Source organism: Thamnophis sirtalis, unplaced genomic scaffold (genome assembly GCF_051295495.1).
Source record: "Thamnophis sirtalis isolate CommonGarterSnake01/CBP01778 unplaced genomic scaffold, rThaSir2_p1.2 scaffold_3, whole genome shotgun sequence".
In the NCBI taxonomy this organism is placed as follows: domain Eukaryota; kingdom Metazoa; phylum Chordata; class Lepidosauria; order Squamata; family Natricidae; genus Thamnophis; species Thamnophis sirtalis.
This window is the reverse complement of record NW_028261383.1, coordinates 132722554-132746639: the sequence shown is the minus strand read 5'-3', so window position 1 is coordinate 132746639 and position 24086 is coordinate 132722554. Positions and strand designations below refer to the sequence as shown.

The 24086-nt window shown below is 40.8% G+C and overlaps 1 protein-coding gene across 2 annotated transcripts in view; it reads right to left on the bottom strand.

Annotated features, from left to right (window-relative positions):
• RPTOR (regulatory associated protein of MTOR complex 1) overlaps positions 1-24086 on the bottom strand; it is a 427126-nt gene that overhangs the window by 20430 nt on the left and 382610 nt on the right. Inside the window, exons 28-30 of one of the 2 annotated variants that reach the window (XM_087710142.1) lie at positions 23883-23987; positions 16228-16275; positions 4053-4159 (exon numbers count right to left, since the gene is read on the bottom strand). In XM_087710142.1, the coding sequence (XP_087566268.1) occupies positions 4053-4159; positions 16228-16275; positions 23883-23987 (260 nt within the window). The remainder of the gene's footprint in view (positions 1-4052; positions 4160-16227; positions 16276-23882; positions 23988-24086) is intronic. The other variant, XM_087710143.1, reaches the window with a different exon arrangement.

Here is a 24086-nt window from a genome sequence, read left to right as displayed (position 1 = left end):
TTCTTCACCCGTTATAGCTGATATGGATTCACGACTCAAATATATGTTCTTATATGTAGGCAGCATTCAAAATTTATCTGTCAATCTGCAGCACTGTGAGGGGGAGATATAGATATAAAATGTTCATCATCTTCTAAGCAGGTGTAATATGGCAGTGGCCTAAACTGGCAGTGACCAATGGGGTGCTGGGGCGCGTGGGGGTTGCAAACCAGTAGTAAAACTGGCAGCAACCCACCCTTGTCTTCTTGTTCCTGAGTAACTCACTGCCCAGATTGTGGGATGAGAAAATGATTCCTGCTAGCTTCTGATTTTAGCTGAACTGGCAATGCAACCCCAGTAAATTCCTTTTTTTCCAGAAAGCCAAAGCTCAACAGAAGTGCACCAGACACACGTTGCACAGCGTGCACTGTTCAATGTAAATTGTTCTGCATGCATGCGGGAGTGGCAAGCATGGGTCACTGCCAGTTCTGCGACCCTGGCTGGAATTCCACTACCGGTTCGGCTGAACCGAGCAACTCACCTCTGCAAGAAGACTCTTAGGGTTAGAGTTTAAGATTTAATAGGCACTCAAAAGATAAACGAATGATTTAAATGATGAAGGATGTTATCTTTTTTCATGGGCATCACAATGGATAGCCTGACAACAAATTTTACATGTATAAATCTGTGGGTTAGCAACAGGTACCGACATGTCCACATTTTATTTCTACAGTTCTGCTGTGCCAGATGCTGCTGAATGATTCAGGTTTGAGTTTATGAAGCACTGTTGGAAGCCTTTTGTACAATTAATAATCACCCTCATTTAAAATATTTTCATCCTCCTGATTTCTGATGTTCTCTAATTTATACAGATTAAATGCTATTTGAAAATAATTAAAATTAGCACCGTCTTAGTTGAATTGCATTGCTGGGTCAAAGTGTTATAATTACTATCAGCCAGATAGAATTAATTTCCAAAACCTTCGGAGATCATACTTTATTTTTGTGGCAGATTTCCAGGAAGCAACAGCGGACTGAGGATGATTCTTTGAAAAGCGGCACGAAGAGCATCCAGGGAAGGGCTCACCCCTTTGGAATTCCTCCCTGGAGCAAGAACCACCCACAAATGCTCCATTCAGAGGTTCCCATGAGAGATCATAAGGTAGCGGTCCAGAGTGTGGGCTTTAGCGTTTGAGGGCCAGGTAAAGGGCCATTTTGTCTAAGCTGCGGTTTGGTGCCTTCAAACTGACACTTCCTCTTTTAACCACTTCAGAAAATTGTTTGTTAATGGATTTTTTATTGTTAAGGACCTACAAAAGAGCAAGTTTCATTACATTGGGTGAGTTTCCTTCTATCCTTGATGGAAAATGCTTCATGCACATTTAAGGACTTTTAAAAGATTTTTTGGGGGGATAAAAAGAAAAAAGGTAACTAGAAGATTGTGTAGAAGAGTAGCAGAACTTAGGAGAAGAGTTAAAAGAGGAATCAGCCTGGAATCCCTACTTGTGGGACTTATTCGAAGGGATTAAAGATCAAGCTTTTTTAAAGTTAACAGAAGGAATATAAAGTGGATTTATTTGATTAAGGTTAATAATATTCATGTTATGCAATGCTATTATAAATCTTAATAAACTTCTGCTGGTTAGAATGACAAGACTTTATAATTCATCTATTAATAAGACATGAGATATGGGAAGAATATATATTTTACTGAAATATCAGAGAACGTGATAAATTATTAATGTTATTTGTACTTATCTGAAGGAAGAAGTGAATAATTTCTTTATACAATTCTAGTTTTTATTATATATATTTCTTATTCTCTGTAATTTTTCTTTTTTATATTATTCTTGGTTTGTGTTTATTTTATCTTTTTTTAAATTTATCAATTGTATTTATATGGTCACCCAATTCACAAGAGATGTTTCTGAGTTGTATACAACAGCAAACAAGTATTTGAAAACTTTAATAAAAATATTATTAAAAAGTATTTACTTCTCTCAGTGGCTTATATACACATAAATGTGTATATCTGAAGAAAAGATTTGGTTTTATGGTAATTGATGTAAACAGATTTACTGTTTGCAAGAGTAGTGTGGATAAGGAAATATCAAGAATATTGGAATGAATGCATTTCTTTCCTATTCTTCATGCCTATAACAAGAAGCAAAGAATTGGCTCTTCAGGCTGCAGATATAAGAAAAATACTGATTTGTGGAAGGCTCTAAACAGGTGTAGGAAAGTCTGGGGGAGATGATCATTACCATGCAGGGCAATTTCTGGATAAAAGAAGCTCCAAAAATGTTTTGCGTGCCAGGAAAGCACACCAATTGGTCAGGGATGTGCAGTCAGGAGAGGCAGGGGAGGCAGGGCCTCACCACTGTCATCATGAAAAGAAAAAAAAATATAAAAGGAAAAAGGCTGAGCTAGTTGCTGCCAGAGTCACAGTGGATGACTCTGCTTAGTGCTTAACTATGTAAAAAAAACCTCTAAAAAAGTGCCCTCTACAGGGGGTGGCAGGAGAACGAGGTGCTTCATTTAGTCTGACTTTATGATCACTCGAGCAGAGCTAAGCAAGGGTTAAAAGCCGAAAAATTCCTTATGTAGATGAGGCATGTGGTTCTCCTGCCTCCTGTAGAGGGCGTTTTTAGAGGCTCTGGGAGCAGCTAGCTCAGTCTGACCTCAGAGCTCTTGCCTTTTTCCTTTTACATTTTTTTTCTTTTCATGATGGCAGGCAAGAGCAGAGTTGAAATCCTCTCTGAAACTTCTGGAAAAGATGCGTATGTGGGGAGGGGGAGGAATTCAAAAAGTTTGATTGCATGCAGAGCCACATTGCCTTTTCAAAAACACACACACACACACACACAGCTGGATAAAAGTATATAAACCCAGCTTCACCGATTACAAGTTTGAAAAGGCAACATGGCTCCATCTGCAATCAAAGGCTCGGATCGGAAGGCAGCAGGGGAATGGGGGGGGGGGTATGGCAGAGGAGCTGCTTTCAAACCATTGGAAAATATATCCAATCCAACTTCTGTGTTTGTGTTTGTTTGAGAGTGAGTGAGAGAGGGATCCAACTTCTCTGTGTGCATGTGTCTGTTTGAGAGAGGGGGAGGGAGGGAGAGAGGGAGGGAGGAGGGGGAGGGAGAAGAAAAAGAATGAAGGAAAACTTATTTCACAAAGGATAAAAAATGCTGTTGCTTTAAATCAGAACTGAGCATGACTGGCTTTGGAATTCTGGGAGTTGAAGTCCACAAGTCTAAAAAAATTTGAAACCCCTGTGTCAGTGCCTCACCAGCCATAAACCTCACCACAATTGGTACACTCAGCCCTTCTTGCTGCTTGCTAGCATTTTTAATTCCCAAAACAATGATAAAGAATGGCAAAAAGAAATGTGGGGGGTGTATGTGTGGTTTCAGAGTCAGGAAAGTCATGATGAGGAGGACGAGGAGGACGGTGGGACATTTATTGGGCCCTGGACACACTTAGCCCAGGTGACAGGATCTGCGCAATTGGTTAGAATACTGCTGCAAAATGTCAGGATTGGCTTCTTAAGTGTGTTTCTCTGCCTAGGCAACCCATCAATGGGCAGAGGCTCACTGATCTTCCCCTTGCTGACCTTCCCATGTTTTGCAGTCTCTGAGCATACTCGGTTAGAACGGAGATGGTGGTATTCCAGGGGCCAATGATAAAGGAAAGAAATTGTTATACTAGTAACAGCTGCTAGTAGGCAGGCCAAAACCCAAATCCTCTGTGGCTGGGTGTGCTGTACGTTGGAAGACTGTGCTTCTTGCTCATGTACACTCAATGTACACAGGAAGTGATGCTGTTTCAAGAAGCACTGAGGGTAGAGGCGATACTTGCCTGAGGTTGGTCATCACAGGGATATCAACCAGATACATCCCCTTCTCCTAACTTCCCAAATCTAACTTCCAGCTCTATTATGCTCATATTGAACAGATAACATGGAACAGCTTTTCTTCGCATTCTTCTCATGCTTTTATAGTACTGAAAACAGGCCACACATTATTTTGATTAGTAAGAGATACGGGGGGCAGGGGGCGGGAGATTACCTGCACTTTCATTTCTCGATCTGTATCCCAGATTCGGATGATGCGCACATCTCCGGAAGTCATGAGAAGTCCGGTTTCTTGTTCCCAATCCACCACCATTCCTGCTCCTGGGAAAAAGATAAAGCACAGCACACAGCATTATTATTATTATTATTTTACAAATACGCATACCCAAAGAGAGTCAATGCTCTTATATATCTGGTTCCCAGTTCTGAATTCTGCTAGAGTTAAATAATGGCTGCTCTCAAAATCCTATGGAAAAACAAGCAGATTCCGGGAACTGGGCAAATAAAAATGGATCTACAATAAGCATCCTCTGTTTCTTTTAAATTTCCCTCATTCGATTTCAGCTACGGTGTACCAGGAATGGTAAATGAGATATCAAACAAAGCCTGCTGACAATTTAAATCGGACTATAGCTCATTTTAAATATAAAGATTTTCACCAATGTAGGCTAGAAAGAGAACAAAGCCCTAAAATGAGAAAGTTGTTAAAAGGAAAACTGTGAGGAGCTGCAAGGTGGCGAAGGAAAGAAGGGAGTGGTCCAAATTAGAGTAACAGAATATTTTGACAGGCTTTCCTTGTTTTGCTAGGCAAATGTGATAGCAACAACATTTTTCTATTTTCCATATGAGTTATTGACAAAGATTAAACCAGAGAATAATGCAAACAATCAAAGAGAAACCAAATGTTTTTTCATCCCCCCCCCCCGTAGGGTTCCTACAAGACACTAGCCTTTTAAACGCTAATACTGATTTGCAAGCTACTTTGCATGTCATTTCCAAATAAAAGGTAAGCCGTTTTTTATTTCATTTGTGCCTTTGAGTCAATGTTGATTCCTGGCAACTGCTTGGACTAATCTCTTCGGTTCTGTTGGGAAGATTTTGGAAGTGGTTTGCCATTACCTCTTTCTTAGGACCTGGGGCAGGGTGAGAACTCAGGGTCTCCTGCTACCTTAACTGCTACACCCAGCTGACTCAAAATAAAAAGTAAATCTTGCATTTAAACTGGTCAAAACTCTTTTGTCAGAGTTTTTTTCAGTTGAACCTAGCCAATCACTAATTCAACAGAACAGAACTGATAGAACAGAACCTAGCACATTGAATTGAACGTTTATTTAATGGTTTATTTTGGATGGCTATGTTTAAATCAGAACATTATGCTTTCTGAGTATAAAAAGGCAAAATTATCTGTACATCTATCCATATTCATTTATTTGTCCAGCTTGAATTTGGGGAGGAGGTGGGACTTGGGCCATGTTGGCATTGAGAACTTTACAGTTTACACTCCTGGTGCAGAGGGAAATGTAAAAGCTTGCTAATGAGCAAATTCTATTTCTGAGGTTGCTGCAATACAGAATATCACAGAATATCTTTTAGCTACTGGTTGAATGCTATGACTCAGAGCCTGAGCTAATGCTCAGGCATCAACGTTTTTGCTTTCAAGGAAACATGAAGCTCAGAGATGTTGCACAGTTCTAAAAAAAAGAATGCATTTTGCAGAAGGGATAATGCTCCAAAGTCCACTTCCAAATCAAATTTAGACAAATTGGCCTAGCTGGGGGAAAAAAAGAAAGAATCCAGAATATTTACAAATAAAAGTGACTGAAATAATTATATCATAGTTACAATTAAGCACGTGTCAATTAAGAACACAACTCTGGAGAAAACTGTTCTGTGTGACACAGGAATGCTACAAGGATTCCTGTTTCATCTTTTTGGTACTACCTGGGCTGCTATTACATGTAAGATCACAGGCAAGGCTTTTCTCGTATGTAATAGGTTTATTTCTCCTCCCACTTACATTTACATTGAGAGTAAATGTTGAGAACTAAGCAGTGAGCCAGCATCACCAAAGGTACCCAGGGCATCTGCATTATATGCAATAGCAGCCGTGAACCTGGGAAAATGAGGTTTTCAATGACATTGACCTCTGGGAATTTCCCATAATGAGCTCCAACTTGCTTAATGTGAATGTTTTCTTTCAAGTTTATAGCCTGCTCATATGCTGCTCAAATATATTGCTGTGGAGAATCCACTGTCTTTTGTTCCCTGGTTGGGAAAAAACCAACAGATTATGCATATCTCATATTGTCTAATATTGTCAAAGAGACATGCATGAACTTGATGTTACAATGTGCAGATACATGGTCCAAAGCACAGAAGAAATGGATGTCTTGCATTAGTTCAATATCCCTCTTGTTTCTAACCAACAAAATCCAAGGGAATTTGAGTTTCCATTGCCATATCCAGCTAAGCTTCTTAGCAAGTCAATCAGGCTCTCCTAAATAAAGGTGTTGGAAGAGGAGATGATTATAATGGTCTCTTCTGCAATTCTACAACATAGCAGTGTCCCAAGACCTTCCTGATAATCTCTCCATCACATCGACCAGGACATTTTCAGAAAGACAAAGCAAAATACTAGCTATAATTAGCATGCCCGAAAGAGAATATACCCTCTCACACCAAGAAAGACCCACTTTTCTTATCAGAAAAAATAATAATCCAACGCTGGTATTTGCTTTGGAACTGTGACACCAGAAATGGCTGCTAAATATATAATGTAATGAGGAGAGTAGAAATCAGAGTCAAATCATACAATGGGATTATTTTATGCCAGTGCCACTAAAACACTGACTTGAGGAATTTTTGTTATATATGATAAGTGGCAAAGGAATGCAGTCTACCTTTCTTATGATCAGGATCTTGACAAGGCGAAAGGGCTTGTATGAGTAAATGAAATTGTAGACTATGTCATCGGACATGTATATATCCAGAAGGGTCTCCCAAGGTGAACAGGCCACGATAGATACCCCAGACCAACACCAATCACATCTGCCAACCCACATTTGACCAGGATAGCAGATTATGGTCAATTCCTTCCACATGCCAATATAACCTCAAAAACAGCTCACATTCCCTCGAGGCCTCAGGGCAACTACCCAGTACCCATGGCAGCAGGAAGTCCTGCCTGAAAGGAGAGGGTAGTAGGAATCACCAGGTTAAATCAGGTTGCCTTTGGACTTTGGTCATAGGAACGATCAACATTTGAACAATAAAAGATTATTTTAAAAAATGCATCTTTCTAGCCTGTTTCCTTTCGGTCTATAGCCAGAGCCATCACTAACACCCGGGATATTTTGCTACACACAATTGTGTAAATGAAGAACGGGAAGGTTTTCCTTTGATTTTTTGATTTGTTCCTGACAGCTTTTGAATCTAATGGAAGAAATAGAAGTGAGGGGAAAGGAAAGGACAAGTTAAATTGACAGTTTAGATCTTTATCTGGACACCCAAATTGATTATTCCTTTAGCTTCCCTGGCAGCTCGGAAGAATGCAAGAGATCTGAAGCAAGTATGAAGCAAATACTTTGAATGATAGGCATTTTCCAAGCTGTTTGTGTTTGTCATCTTGTTTATGATCCGCATGACAAAATAAATCCAGCAGGATTGGGATGGATGGAGGCCTTTTCAGTTTTAGCAAGCAGCATTTGCTAAGCAATGCTAAATAGGCTAGCTTTCCCATCATTCCCATTTAGAGGAAGGCTCATTTACATTCGCAATTGTAGTCCAGTCTGCAAAAGCTTGGAGTCTATGGTTGCTTTTGCATGAAAGTGTAAGCAAATTAAATGAATAAAATGTTAGCAGAGGCGAAAGGAAGGATCTTGGCAACCTTATCCCAGGTCTAGATGCAGGAGATTCCGATAAGGATGAAACCCAACGAGATTCCTCAATGAAAGACAGCCTTGTGATCTGATCCCTCATAACCAGCCTTGCTACTCTCCTTGAAGTTGTACGAAAGATGTCAGCACAACCTGCATCTTTCAGACTCACAGAAATCTGAGAAAGCAGAGATAGACAAGGCTCGTTTGCAGTTTAGCTCCTCCAAAGATGCTGGGCCTGGCAATGCTACAGAGGGTTGCTACCTAAGTTAAGGCTTCAGTTAGTCTTAGCCTGATGCCGAGCCAACATCCTTCTATTGTAGTGCCCCTTTCGTGTCAGGAATGACATTGATTGTTTGGAATATAACTTAACTTCTTCTGCTTAGGCAGCACTTTCTATCCCGATTATTAGATTTTATATGAAAGTGGGCTTTCTAAGATGCTTCTGATTTCTCTTGATGAATGTTGATCAAGCCAAAATGAATACAGTGCCACAGTTTACTAGAGTTTGCTCTTGTCAAACTGCAGGTACCATAGAGGTTTTTCTGTTGAAATTGGAGCATCCTTCCCAGGCTTTCAAAGTATCTAGGAGTGACTATAATGATGCTTTTTAAAGGAGCTTCATGAGTCTGCAGAGCCATTCTGGTCTCTTTATAGGAATGATGTATGTTTTTATCCTGTCATTTACCTTCCTGACTTCAACAATAATTGAATGAAACACTATCCCTGTTGAAGCCTCACTTTCTCCATCTGTAAAATGGGATTTATAAAGCAATTCTTTCTCTCCTGCGAGATGGGTAGCACACAAATAAATGTTTATGAACAAACCCTGTGGAGAGGAAGTCGTCTCTTGCAAGACATATTGGTGTGGAAAAATCTATTTTAAAAAAAGCACATAAAAAGCAAATGCCAGTGCAAATATAAAATGTTGCATAATTCTGAAAACCTGATAATAACTTTTATCTTTTTTTAAAAACAAAAGAAGCGAAGATTAAACTCAGGGGTTACACTAAAAACGTAACAGACCATGATCAAAATACCTGTCTATATTTGTATTTAGTTCTGTTTTTTATATCCTTCCCCAGTTTTATCCTTTGTCAATAGTGTGTTCTGGATTCTTAATTGCTTTTTTTCATGGTGAGCAACAGAAACCTCAAGGGAAAGACTCTAAATGCAACAAATGACTAGAAGAAAAATAATTCTCAGACATGGCTTACAGTTATTACATCCCACTGTGTTTCTGAAAACAAATCTCTTTCTTAGTTAGGGTCCTTCAACAAGCTACATGGGAGACTGTTCAACTTTCTCATTATACAGCCAGACCATCTTGCTTTATAAAGATACTGAAGTGAGAAGCCCCAAGCAGGACTGGTAAAATCTAGATATGACAACACAGAACCGGAGGATTTGGTATTTCTTCACTACTTGCTAGCAGTCACCTGGGTTTTGATACTTCATGTCTGATAGTACCAATCAAAAGGACTTTATTCTATAGATCCTCAAATGACCAAAGGGAAGGAATCCTGATTTTCTTGAAATGGTGCTCATTCTTATGGTTACTCTTGTGAGTACTTGCTACTAAATTAGCAAATAAGATAATAGCTTCCTTCTACTCTTCTGGATTAATGGCAGGAACTGGGAGTGGGTGACAGGGTTTTTTTTGGGCAAACCAGTAGTGGAATATTGGCTTGGGTTGCAGAACTGGCAGCGAACTAGGCTGGCCACACCTCCGAACCAGTTCTCTGGTTGCTGCTGACGTTATGGTTTTTTTTGTCCTTTTTTATGTGCGCGTGAAGCGAACTGGCAGTAATGCCGGTAGCAACCAACCCCTGATTCTCACGTCCTGGTTTATTATCTATGTGGTTACTAGGAGAGGTCATCATCAATATGCCTAAGATATTCAATGATTCATCTTGACCTCTGGCCAGCCAAGCGATGATGTTCAAGCTTTGTACTACTGCTGCAGGCGCTGGGAGTCTGTATGGGGCAGAATAGATTCAAACTCAGGTTTAGCGAGGCAGGGTAGCTGCAGGTCCCTTGGTCAGCTGATTCTGGGGATCTTCCTTATTTTGCAATGCCCCACTCAGGCCTGGTATGCATGTGGCAGCCGAGTCCATGAAGGTCTTCGCATTGGTGCAGTTTGTATGCCAGTTGCAATAGCCAGAGAAGAGAAATCTGAGCCCAAAGCAGGAATGGAATTAGATAAAGCATCTCAGATTGGACCCTTCCTTGTTCTTTTTGAGAGAAAGGCAGGGGAGGAGAAATATACTCAGAGTTGCAATATTCTGTCATGGCGAACCTACAATAAAAGTAGTTATGGTATTTGTGCCTTTGGCATTCAGGTCAAAAGGCTGACATCTCTGGAATGACATCCTTTACCTCTTTAAATGAGCCTTAATAATGGGGCTTCTTTTTAAGCCTTAAATGAGTGTGCAATCTTTACGTCCACGTTTTGTGGATTTCCTCCCTCTGGGCACAACACTTCTGCAACAGTTTTTATTTTGCCGTTGCAAAAAATCATTTTAGAATGTGAGAGATAAATAAAGCAACGCTTTACTTTAACAGAATGTACTATAGCACCGGCTTCTTAGGGGACACAGTTCCAGGCACAGCAGCATCTTTCTGACTATAAACAAGTAGCGAGCAGTAGGGTTTTCTTTTAGTCCCTTGATGAAACAGAAGAGCCTCCAGTACCACAGCCTGGTCCATTTTTACAACATTCCCCACCAGAGGGAGCCACATGCTAAGAACCAGGACGGCACTGTTTCCCTCGGGCCTGAAAGGACTGCAAGGGATTAAAACCTCTCACAAGAGATGAGATGTTCAGATGTTATTTTTTTGCAAAGTCATCTACAAGGCATTGAAAGTAACCCATAGATAAGTGTCCCCTAATTACATGGTCATACAGAAGACTGTGAAATCATAATAAAAAGAAAACTGCACACAGCCGGGAGCCAGGTGGCCACTTCAGGGCAAACTAATATTTATTTAAGGAGGTGTCTAGCGGTTTTTAAATAGGGGAAAAATGTAACATTATTGACTCATGTTCACTTCTCAAGTTTCTCATACCCCCCCAGGATGAGTACACCGCTGACCTCCGATTTCTTTTTAGTTAAAGAAAGGAAATACAAACTTTTTTGTGGGATGTTAGAGTAAGGTAGGCACTTGTTTTGCTGACCTCCTTCAGAGCCTTTCGAAACCATTTTTTCCCCATGCAATTTATCTCTTGAACAATTAGTTTTTTGTTACTTTATTTCCAAGATCTAGATTCTTCTGTTAGGGGCAAGACTTTGGGTTTGTTTATTTGTATCCGACATTTATTCTCTTTACAAAGAACTCAGGGTGGCAAACACATCCAACACATCTTCCTTCTCCTATTTTCCCCACAACAATAACCCTGTGAGGTAGGTTGGGCTGAAAGAGAGTGACTGACCCAAGGCCGCCCTGTTGCCTTTCAGGGCTAGGGTGAGACCAGAACTCATGGTCTCCGGGTTTCTAGCCTGGTGCCTTAACAACTGGTCCCAACGGGCTCTCCTTGATTGCACTCCCAATATTCAGACAGCAAGATTTTAATACATGAAGATGCATCCATTTATTGGTACGAGCACAATTGAGTTGTGTGAACAGAGATTGTAACGCTCTTCTCTGCTTCCATGGTTGTGCTCTTTTGCAAACTTTTCATATATGTATTTCTTTTTACTTTGTAATATAGCAGATATTTCCTGCCATTGTCCAATTTAAATGAGCTGTGGTGGTGCGGTGGTTAGAAGGTAGTGTCGCAGGCTAATCCTGCTGCTGGCCAGCAGTTCGATCCTGACCAGCTCAAGGTTGACTCATCCTTCCATCCTTCCGAGGTGGGTAAAATGAGGACTCAGATTGTTGAGGCAAATAGGCTGACTTTGTAAACTGCTTTTAGAGGGCTGTAAAATCACTGTGAAAATTGTATATGAGTCTAAGCACTATTGCTATTGCTAAATATAGGTAGTCCTCAGCTTACAACAGTTTGTTTAGTGATCATTCTAAGGTACAACAGCACTGAAAAAAGTAACTTATGACTGTTTTCACAATTATAACCATTGCAGCATTCTCATGGTCATGTAATCAAAATCCTTGTCATGTGACTCATATTTATGACAGTTGCAGTGATCCCCTTTTGCGACCTTCTGACAAGCAAAGTCAATGAGGAAACTAGATTCATTTAACAAGTTCATTGATCCATTTAACAACTGTGGCAAGAAAGATTGTAAAACGGCACAAAACTCACTTAACAACTGTCTGGCATAGCAACAGAAATGCTGGGCTCAATGGTGGTCTTAAGCCAAGGACTCCATATATATATATCCCTGTTGAAGACTGTGAAGCCTATCCTTCCCTTTCCCTTTGGGAACCATCTCTCCCCATTTGAAAGACACAAAAGGAGGAGACAGGCCTGTCTGTTCGACAAGAAAGTCTTTCTGTATTAATTCCATAATGTCAAGGACAGTGTGCCAGTGCTGCTTTGTGCAAATGCATCCTTGGAAAGAACCCAAATACAACCATGCGAAGGCTGTTTCTTCAAATGTACCTGGATATAATGGCAACTGAACTCTCTGGTTCTGGTCCTTAACCCAGGAGCAAGTGCCGATAGCCATGGTCCAATTGCAGAGCCCCCCTCCTTTACTGTATATGATTCCCAAACTGGACTGTTTTCTTAAGATGGTATCGTATGTTCCATTTTATTGCTGGCTTGCCTTGGACCGCAGCTACTGATGCTACATGAAATTTATTATTTATGGCTTTTGATTTTATCGTGATTTAAACCACCTTGGAAATCAAAGAAATAGCAAAGCAATGATATTCTAAAAGCATAAATCGCACTGGAATCCTTTGGAGCTCAAGTGATCTAACATGTTATGTTGGGATGATTAGATACCCACGAGCGACACTGCTGGAGGTGCCGTGGTAGGATATCAATCTTAAAATCAACAAAGGAAGAAAATAAAATATTGAACTATGCAACAGGAAAAAAAAGAATAAAGGCAGGAAGATTCAACGAATTTTCCTTATATTGCTAAAAACTCATTTCAGAAACTATTTTTTCAGGTTTTAACAGACTCCCTTAATGAATGCAGAATGACCCCATTGTTTTGAGTCACCTGGATAGTTTCACAAAAATATACTTTTCATCTATTGTTTGTGAACGCAACCAATGAATATCAATCTGCCTTGGGATGCCAGACAAAGAGGAAAATATCAAGAAAATACTAAGGTAGTGATAATTCACTAATGTAATAAACTGGATTTGAGTGGTGGAAAAAACACAAAAGTGAGATACACATTCAAAAGTAAAAACCTAATTTTAGAAATTGAAATGTGCTCGTTCTTGTAGAGAAATCTGAAACTGCCACTGCCACCCTGTATTGTGAGAAAAATCTTGCCATGGAATTGATTATGGTGACTTGGTGGTGCCGGTGGTTAGAATGCAATATTGCAAGATAATTGTGCCAACTGCCAGATGTTCAAGCCTGACCAACCCAAGGTTGACTCAGCCTTCCATCTTTCTGAGGTCAGTCAAATGAGGACCTAGATTGTTGGAGGCAATATGCTGACATTTGTAAACCACTCAGAGAGTGCTGTAAAAGCACTATGGAGCAGTATATAAACCTGCTATTGCTACTACTACTATCAGATCCTGGTCCTGAAAACCCAAACTTTGTTACAGCAATAATTATCTTCTGAAAGCATCGTATGTGATTAAATAGATTTGGGAGCAAAAAAACTTTCTCCAGAAAACAGATTTTTAAAAAAATGTTTCAGCCCACTTGCTTCATGCAAGAAGTAACAGTCCTGCTTGAAATACTATGATGTACAAGGGCACTGTTGGGTCATTCAGGCTCTCTGAGCTTGGTTGTTTTCTTCCAGATGTTTCATTACCAAACTAGGTAAAATCATATCAAAAAGGAGAACCTCCAATGATGATCCATGCAGGATGCAGAATTGCATCTCAATGGATCAGCAAAAACTTCAAAAAAGGGGCTTGACTTTATGAACCACTGCTTTCCAAAGGAATACCATTCAGATTCCCTGTCCCGTAAGAATAATGGTTGGGTGTTCTATCCTGCTCTAATCCTCCATTTTGATTAGTTGTATGCATAGAGGCCACAACAGAGCATCAGTACCAATTATGCATAGCTGATCTTTTCTAGACCATTTCTCTTGGTTGCTGCATAAGGCATGTTTCTCTTTTTGTTTTCAAGCAACAGGGAGGAAGGTAGATTATCTCATTCTTCATTCGATCCTAAAAATGCCCCTCCAAATAACACTCTTCTCATCCCAAATATCAGTTACACGACAAAAAGGGGCTCAGAATCGCAGCCCTCTTCACTATGTCCTACTTTCATTGTCTCTCCTCTTGTAGGATACCAAACTTTATGGCTCTGACTGCAGAAGAACTTCTTGGGAGATAAATGTCTTCATGGGGGTTTGGTCCAATTGTGCCTCTGTGATCCTAGGACATCAATAGGTGTTGGATTGCTCAGCTGATTTTCTTCCAGCTCTATGTAGTGCAGCTTAAAACTTCAACGTTCCCTTTTCAAGCTCTGCAGGGTTTCAGGTGGCTGCCCTCCTATCAGTGGGAACCTCTGTTGTTCCCTGCCTCTCGATCCTGTGGCTTTCTCCTTTTCCTATCCTGCACCTCTTGTTCTCCTTGGGCTTCTGGGCAGCTTTGTAGTTAGTGACTTAGCTTTTTTCTTACTTTTCTGCTGCAGAAGCCAAGGAAATATGAGACAGGGACAGGGCAAAAGTACCAGCTGGAGGCTGATTTGGGCACTTCCTTATTGGGCAACTAGAGAAGTGGTGGTCAGTTCATCTTGTGCTGGCACAGAGGACATATGTGGGCTCTTAGACTGATTGAGAAATGTTGGATAACAGCCCCACCAGCGCCATATATTGTAGTACCATCTCCTCTCTTTTCCTTTAAATCTTTCCATATCAGGGCACATAAGGATTATTTGCAAAATAGGGTCTTTGCTTTGATCAATATTGCTTTGATCAAAGTCATGATTTCCATTGACTTTTTTTTGACCCTGCATCTCCTGCCTGGAGGCCTTGTCCTTGAGGTAACTGATTGCATTCTCAGAGTTCTGCACCACTGTGGTTTGAGTTAGATGTGAGAATAAAAAAGATAGGAAACAAGATTTAGAGGCTCACACTGATTTTAGAGACTAGAACTGGGATTTAAGGTAAGGAGAAATGGAGTACTACTGTATTTTGGCCATGAAGAAAGGGTGATTGGCGCCTGAATATTAGGATAACGGCTGTGACTTAGCACAGCATAAGAAAAAGAAGAAAATGCACTGCTGTATCCATTCATCTCATTTTCTGTGCTGTAATACGCAAAGTCACTCTGAAAAGCACCCTTGGACCGAAGACCAAAGAGTTCAACAGGCCTCCTAGCTTGATAGCCTGGTGATGAATAAAAACCATCTGTCTATCTGCTTCTGGCTGATGGTTATTGCCTGAGCATTATTAGTATCGATTCTCAATGGTGGTTGCATTAAGCTGGTCCGATGCTCAATGTATCAAATGGGAAGTCATTTCAATCTTCCAGCTTGCTCATTAGTACCCTGTCAATGGGCCAGCGAGGAGGCTCTATATGGTAAAATGACTGCATTAATTTTGTGCAGTCCTTCCAAGGAATCAACTTGAAGTACAAAGGTCTCCGTGACCAAGTCACAAGGCCACTTTTCCTCTGGCGTCACTGCTGACATATCCCGGCTCTTATCATCAAGTGAATACTGTATTCATAATTCATGAAACACCTCAGAAGGTTACATCAGCCCTTCTGACACACACACACACACACCTCACATCCTGTTGTGCTAGCCATTGATCCCTACCTTAACATCTAAAGCAGCAGAGAAAGATTTCAAGTCCCACAGTATGACTGACCCCGCCCCAAATCTTAAATACAGATTTCACCCGGAGTCAAAAACAAGATTCAGAACCATTTTCTGGACATTTACATTACAAAGGAGGGAACCCATTTTCTATATTACAACACAAAAGGTCACAGCCATTGTATATTTTGCACAGGGTGTCAAAATTGGAACAAAGGCAATATTCATCATGAACATTTTGGAAAAAATGAGACTTGACATCCCCAAATACCTCCTGAAAAATAGAAGAACAGAGACAGGGTGGGAAGAATATACACACAGGTCATGGAGCTTTGGTGCCCTGTTATTGGAATAACATGGCAACAATTTCCCAATTCCACTTCTTGTTAATAAGCCGACTCCCAAAGCAAAGAGCACCCCCCCCCCTTCATCCTGCTGCAGAAGCGTTATTAGACACCCATGATGTAGAGATCTCACACAAACAGATCTCACACAAACAGGCTGTGGGTACTAAATTGTTTTTCAAGTGCTAACATGGCCTAGGAAGCGTTAAAAGGAATGCCATTTCTTTTCAACCAAGTAACAAGATTAGAAGGTCCATCCCTCCCTTGTACATAAGAGGAAAGAGAGCACTCACCTCCCTGTTTACTTCTGTCAAGATAGATTGAAACCCTTCGGGCCAGACCTGTGAGAAGACAGGGATTAAGGGGTTGATGCTAAGGGTAAGTTGATCAGCCAAAGCAAAACAAATCTTTAAAAGGAGTCGAAAACACAACCCAAAAGGAACAGAAAAGAACAGAGTTAAAGAGAAGCGGTAGCAAAAGCTTCTATTCAGGAAAGGAAGGAAGACAAGCAACTTGACTCAAGCAGCCATCCTAGGAAGCCATTAATCACAGGAAGGGGGGGAGGGGGTTTTTTTGGTGGTAGGGGTGGGTTTTGTAGTCATGCTCCCAACTGATCTGACATTGTCTTCTCTAATCATGGCCTTTTTTCTGGATCTAGAACTGAAAGGCGTCTTATGATCAAAGGAGCGTGAGAAATGAAAATATTGCTCTGAGTGAGACTGTAGCAGAAACCAAACCCTAAAACATGAAGGAAATAAAACAGAAAACAGCAAGTTTTCTTCAGGCCTCACTTTCTGAGCCACCAGCTCAGCTGCGGAGTCATATAATAGGCTTCAGCAAAGCATACTTCAGTGATTTCCTAATGACCACTCAAGATTAGGAGAGACAGCACAATTTATAGAGGCACTGCTCAAACAACTGCCTAAGTGGAGAAATTAGTCCTACAAGGGGGATACATTTGAAGTTTAAAAAAAATGTTTTTTTGGAAAAAAACAAACCTGGATGTTGAGTACAGATGGAAGGTAATGGTTGCAGACAGAGAGTGGGGAATTAAATTTTAGATATTCATTGAGACTAGCTTGGCCATAGAAATCTATTTAATCCAGGGAGAGAATTTCCTGCTCCTTTTAAGGCAGGCATTTTCATTCCTGAAAGGAACTGAAACAGCTGGAAAAACATTATAGGGCTGTGATGGCGAACCTATGGCACGAGTACCACAGGTGGCACATGGAGCCATTTCTGAGAGAACGCAAGGTGTTGCCCTGTCAGCTCTAGCGCTCATGTGTGCGCTAGCCAGCTGATTTTCGGTCTTGATTCTCGGCCATTTTTTGCCTTCAGCTTCAGCCTCTGAAGGGAGAAAAACGGCCCAATGGGCAACCCGGAAGTCCGTTTCCGAACTTCTGGTCTGCAAGTTGGGTCGTTTTTCACCCTCCCCAGGCTCCTAGAAAGGAGGATTTCTAGTAGCCTGGGGAGGGCGAAAAACAGACCTACTGGGCTCACCAGAAGTCAGAAAACAGACTGTTTCTGACCTCCGGAGAGCCTCGAGGGAGGGTGGGGGAGAACATTTTCACTCTCAAAGAGAGCCGTGTGCCCATGCATGGGGCAGAGAGCTGTCATGTGTGCGTGCGCAGGAGGCACAGTGCAGGGGCATTAAATTATGGGGGTGGACATCCGCGCGTGCATGATAGCACACATGTCCGTGCTTTTGGCACCTGAGGCGAAAAAGGTTCGCCATCACTGTTATAGGCTGTTGGCATGGTCGTTTTCCCCACTGCAAAGTTTCCGTGTTACAGTTCAACAGCAGTCCAAGCTTTGTGCAGGTTGTCAGGCCATCCGATTAGTTGGACAGCTGATCTGGTCTAGGAAAGAACAACACGGAACGTCTGTTCCTCCTGCTTTTCCAAAACCCATTTAGTATCAACAAAATGCCATTTTGTTGATGCTGTAAGAAGTGGGCAAGTCCCCCCTTTAGATGCGATTCTGTCTGTTAATAAGTCTTTAAATGTCCTCTTTGTCAAATAAGCTGCATAATTCTTGTGAGGTCTGACATATCAATTACACAAATCAACTTTGGCATTTTCAAATTACAACTGAAATCCTAAAAACTAATCCTTTCCAGTCTGGCCTCTTGCTTGCAATTTTACTGAACCGAAACCTGAATTTGACTCTCTCTGCTTTTACATCTGATTCTCTCTTTTAACAAGTGCTATGAAATAATTAAGCTGATCTATTATTTATGCAGTTTATGCTTCATAAAAATAGTTATTTCTAAGGTCTATCAAATGCTAGAGGAGCTTAGATAGTGCAGTGGGTTAAACAGTGGATTAGCTATAAAGTCTATTGATCCTCAGCCTGTAAAACTGATTAAAATTTCAGGGGCTATATGCGTATATTGTAGAAAAAGATATCAAGGTATGATTTCCAGAGCTTCTTGAAGAAAAAGAATAAATTATTCCTGTGACATTTTTATATCACAACTCTCGTTTTGTCAGACTGTACATTACAGGGAAGAAAAACCCAACAACCATACAGAAGAGTGTGAAAAGTCTAATCAAATGGAAAAGCTTTGGCACTGTGGTCTTCTGGCAGGTTTCTCACTCCAGTCTAAAGCTCTGGATTTCTTGCTCCCATCCAAATAAAAGCAGCCTTTGATTGACAATGGCAACCGGTACGGAATTTCCATCACTAAGCAATGTGGGAAATTAACAAAACTTCATTTGGTGAGACAACTTCCTGCTGGCTTCCCACAATCAAACCGGCAGGAAGTTGCAAGTCCCAGGCAGCTCTCAAGTGGCTGCTGCCAGGTGGGGAAGGGCATGAGGACCTGTGTGAGGGTGTCAAAGAGGGATGGGAAGGATCTGGGAGGATGTGGGTGAAGGTGCACAAGGGCATGTAAGGACTGTGGCAAGGATTGGGGAGAATGGGTGGGGGTGGAAGAAAGGTGCAGGGAAACTCTGGGAGGGTGTGAGGGTATGTGTAAGAGAGGTGCAGCGAGGCTCGGAGAGGAGGCACAAGCATGAGTAGGAGATGGGGGAGGTGCAGTGAGGCTGGGGAGCTTGTATGAGGGTGTCATACTCAGAGAGAGTGCATAAGAGTGTTAGAGAATGGCTTGGGGAAGGTATGCAAGTGGCGGAGATGTATGGTGAAATTTGGGAACAGTATGCAGGGGTGCACAAATGGCTGGTGTGGTGCGAGCAGAGGGGCTGGGTGGGGGAAACTTACTCCAGCAGTTTGTGATCTTCCCTCCCGGCTTTCCCACTGACTTTCTGGGAAAGCCTGCTGAGAGGTTCACAAATAGTGATCATATGATCACAGGAAGCTGCCACCAGTTGTAAGTGCGAGTTGGTTACCATAAATGCAGATCACGATCACAAGATCATGGGATTCCTGGGACAGCCAGGACTCTCAGGACCGGTCCTAACCATAATTTGTTCAGAGCCATCACAACTTGCTAAACGGATCATCATAAGTCAAGCACTACCAGTGTTAATAAACTCTGATTAGGAACTTTTTGGAGATGGTCAACTAGCTCTGGTCATTTGCTTTGGTTTCATTGCTCCATTGAAAATACAGAATTAGAGCAGTCAAGAATTTCTTTTAGGACATAATGTGTACTTACAATTTATGATGGTGCTTGCATTTATTTCTCAATGTTTTTATTACAATCCAAGTTAGTTTTATGCTGACTTGACTTGACATAAACTGGAGTTAATTCATAAGATCTTGACCCTGAGCAACCTCTCCTTCTTCATTGAATCTAGGGATCTTTTCTTTCAGTGTCATATTATGGTGGGAAATTTTACATAAATCAAAACACTAGATGATAAGCAATTCCGATTTGCTCTTATTCTTCTTGTATGGAGGACAATGACATTCATCTGATAAATACAAATAAGCCAGGCAAGAGCATATTTATTTATTTTTTGTCAAAAGAAGAGGGGATCTGTCACTGTGTTATGAGGTTAGTACAGAACTAAAATCCTTTGGACTCCTCTTATATTTTTCCAGAACAAAAGAATTGCACTATTATTATAATGTTGCTTTCCTTCCAGCTGATTCACCACAAATGAGGAAACGTGCACGAGAAGAAGGTAATTAAAGAAAGGGCAGACCTTATGAGTGTCATCTGCTCTTTTGTCCCCTCAAACCCCTTGTGAGGTCAGTGACCTATTTTTCATCAAGCAGCTCACATTGTCAGATAAGGAGGGCAGAACCAAGATGAAGGAAAGCAAAAACAGAGGCTGTCTGGATGATTTCCCTGGCCACATACGAAGGAAGGGTAACTAAAACTTGGGGCCATAAGCGTATTACAATCCTTGGTTTCCACAACCAAAGCAGCTTTCTTTCAAGAGCAGGTAGTCCTTGAATTACAACCATTTGCTTAGTGAACAGCACTGAAAAAAGTGACTGTGACCATTTTTCACCCTTCATGACTGTTGCAGCATCCCCATGGTTACGTGACCAAATTGACAACTGGCATGTATCGATGACAATTTCACTGTCCTGGTGACATATGATCACCATTTGTAACCTTTCCAGCCAGCTTTTGACTGGCAAAGTCAATGGGGGAAAGCCAGATTTGCTTAACGATCACATGTTTTGCTTAATAACTGCAGCGATTTGCTTAGCAACTGTGGCAAAAAAGATCACAAAATGAGGCACAACTCACTTAACAGCTGTCTTGCTTAGCAATATAAATTTTGGGCTCAATTGTGACTGTAAGTCGAAGATTACTTATATCTCATCTCTGTAGAGGGCTAATTTAATTCACTTTGCTTCTTGGCACTGATTAGATTTTGCTTTACCTAGCCCAAGGGTCCCCAACCCCTGGTCCATGGACTGGCACCAGACCATGGCATACCAGAAACTGGGCTGCGCAAACAAGCGAAGCTCCATCTGTGGGATGCAGGCAGCACATGAAACCATGCCCCCTCCAGTTCGTGGAAAAACCTCACTCCATGCAACCAGTCCCTGGTGCCCAAAAGGTTGGGGGCAGCTGACCTAGCCAATTCACCCCCCCCCCCAGCAGCAAGAGTTGAAACAGAAGATAAATGATTCTTTCATAAAAGCATAACCCCCTTAAAGCTTTTATTCATCCGAATGTGTTGCACTTGTTAGGAAGTCATGAGGTGAGGCACGGTGGGGGGGGGGATCAGATATGACAAACCATGTTATTATTATGTGCCCTCTCTTAATTGGTGTTAGGGAAAATGAGATGTTCAAGGGAAAATAAGAACTTCTTTACCCCAGATTATCAGGGTCTTCAGTGCTTTTATTTTGGGGAGCAAATTCTTGAGGAATCAACTGTTGATAGTAGCTCTATTGCTAATTTATTGGTTTCATTGCTATATTTGATGAAATCGGGTTAGTTTGCTTTCATTACACTTAACTCTATATAATATGTGTGCATTTTCTCTGAAATGAAGCCAGAACATTTTGTGATGTGATGGTGTCACACTACACAATTATCATCTGGTCAGTATTTTCTTGTCTCTTATTAATGACCTGCAGAAGCAGACAGAAGGAAAGTCTAAGGATACAATTGAATTTGACTGCATTGGCCCCCTATCTTTATGCTGGAGCCCCAGGATTAAAATAACATCTGCCTATGCATATTTACTGAACTGTATCAAAGGAATATGATTTCCCTTTGGCCTTGGACTATTTTTTTTACTGCAGTAACTCATAAGCATAAGAAGGAACTCTTTAAGTGGTTGTTAATATTTTAAGCTAATTTCTGAAAATGGCACTTTCTGTCAGATCTGGTATCCAAAAGATAGCTCAAATTCTGATTTTATTTAGCTAATTGGCTATTAACATCAGAAGTGAAAATAGTATAGTACAAACAGTATATGCCATATTGTCCCTTACAATTGCAGCATCTGCACCTTCTTAAAGGAACTAAATAGACGGGGGGAAAAACCAGCATTTCAGATATCTCAGAAGATAGTATTTCTTCGTGTAAGATTTCACACTTTTCAGTTTTTTAAAATAATGAATATCAATTTTAAATATTGTAGAATCAATATCTATTACATCTTAACTCTTCATGCAAATCATGTCTTATAGTAGCTCCCAGTTTTGTACCCTCCAGATACATGGGATTTTATCTCTTATAAACTTGTAGCCATGATGCTCTACGCTACTGAAGGCTGGTCTTTGTGTTTGTGTGTCTGTGTGTGTGTTTCTGTCTATATCACTAGATGAATTTATACTATACTGAGATTAGTGTTTCTATTTAAGAGTGACCCAGGCAATTAACAAAAACATTTCCTCCTGCATTTTAACTGTATATTCCTTTAATGATTTGGTGATTGCCTTTTTTAAACTTAGTTTAAATTTTTAAATAAGCTGCACAAGAATAAACTCAATTTACAGGAACCGTTCTTTTGGCAGTGTCAAACACTGCTAATAAAATTAACTGAAATGTACAGTTACTGAATGCGTGGGCATTATATAGATGCCTTAGACAAGAAAGAACTTATTATTTATTTAATGATTATTTCAGAGATGGGAAGATGCTAAAAGATCAGCAAGATCTGAGCCTAGTACTCTTCTATTTACAATACAAAGCACAATGCAATCTTTGCTTGGCTGCTGACAAATGGCCTTTTAAATGGAAGATTTTTTGCCAGATGCCTAAAATGTGCCCTTTAGGACTGCATGTTCTGCGAACATGGAGAGGTATGTTGTAGAAACCTGGGTTTACCACAAACGGACCTCTGCTTTCCCACTGTCTGAACAATTCAGGATTTTTATGGAAAAAGCCAAGAATGGGTTGTTTGTGGTTGGGGTTTTTTTTTAGATCTAGGAGAAATGTTTCATGTGGATTTCTATCAGTAGCTTGAATCACATTATGCAGGAAAAGCAGGGCAGTGTGAGGGAAGGTGACATTAAAGAAAAATATGTAGATGTTACTTCTGTAAGTGTTCAAACCATAAAGTTCAAAGGGCGTAGATGTTTTATATTGACATGTCAAATCATTACTGATTACTGGCTGTGTTACCGCAAATATGTTAAGAGGTTAGCAAAGTAGCAGTATAGCAACAGGAGATTTTCAAAGATGCAATTCTCAGTCCTTAGGGCAGAGATGTATCAGCTCAGAAATGGGAACTGTCAGTGCCTTAATGAATCCTCATGTCTTGGAAGCAGAGCGAACACCTTTCTATTAAAATATTTGAGAGAGGTTTTTCTGTGTGTGTGTTTGTGTGTGTGTATTACTTAACTTGCCTCCATCAAATATGCATAGTGACAAGTCTCTTGTTGACATCTAGCTTTGCCAGAGCCCTTACCGTGTCGGGACTGTTTATGCAACTTGTAAAAAGGCCCTGATTGTGACTTTTCCTATTTTCTTCTCCTTCCCCCTCCCCCCTCCCCCTCCCCCCTAATGGCAGGAAAGACTGAAGCAGTGCTGTATGTGCTGAAGTCAAAGCGGGCTAAGCAAAGTGATATGGGAAGCATGCAAAGCTGGGTCAAGGAAGAATCAGCAAATAAAGGAGAAGAGCAGCAAGAAGTGAGGTTCTGGATAAACCCAAAATTGGAAGGAGACAACCAATTGCTGTGAGAAGTTCAAGAAGGGCAGTGCTCAGTGCAGCTCTCTATGACTCTTTCTCAAGAAGCAGAAAGTTAGACCTGACCTCCACTGATAGGAAAACCCGTATAGTGCAGGAGGGGGGAACACAACTTTAGTCCTGATTCATGTTACTAAAAATATGCCTCTCTATCTATTCCACAAGTAGAATGTTTAGACCTGTCTTTATAATTTTCTGAACTGGCTGGGAAGAAATATCTGAACATGTCAGTCCATGGCAGCCGAAAGTCTAATGACAAGATACTACTGAAAGCAGAAGCAAAGAAGACAGCTCCAGATTACCCAGCCTCACTTCAGACCAAGGCTAATTATTGTTATATTTTACATTCAGAAAAAGAGTGTTATGGTTATACTTACCACGTGTTGTAGGTAGCATGTCTGACAAACCCTGCCAGGCTGTTACCATCTCTGGATTCTTCTCCAGGTCAGCAAAGTTTTTCCACACTCTTATAGCACCATCATCTTGAAGACAGGACAAAAAAAGAAAAAAGAAAGAAAAAAAGAAACATACGAAGCAATATAAAAAAGTGGCTTTGGGAATATAGAGCAAACAACCTTATC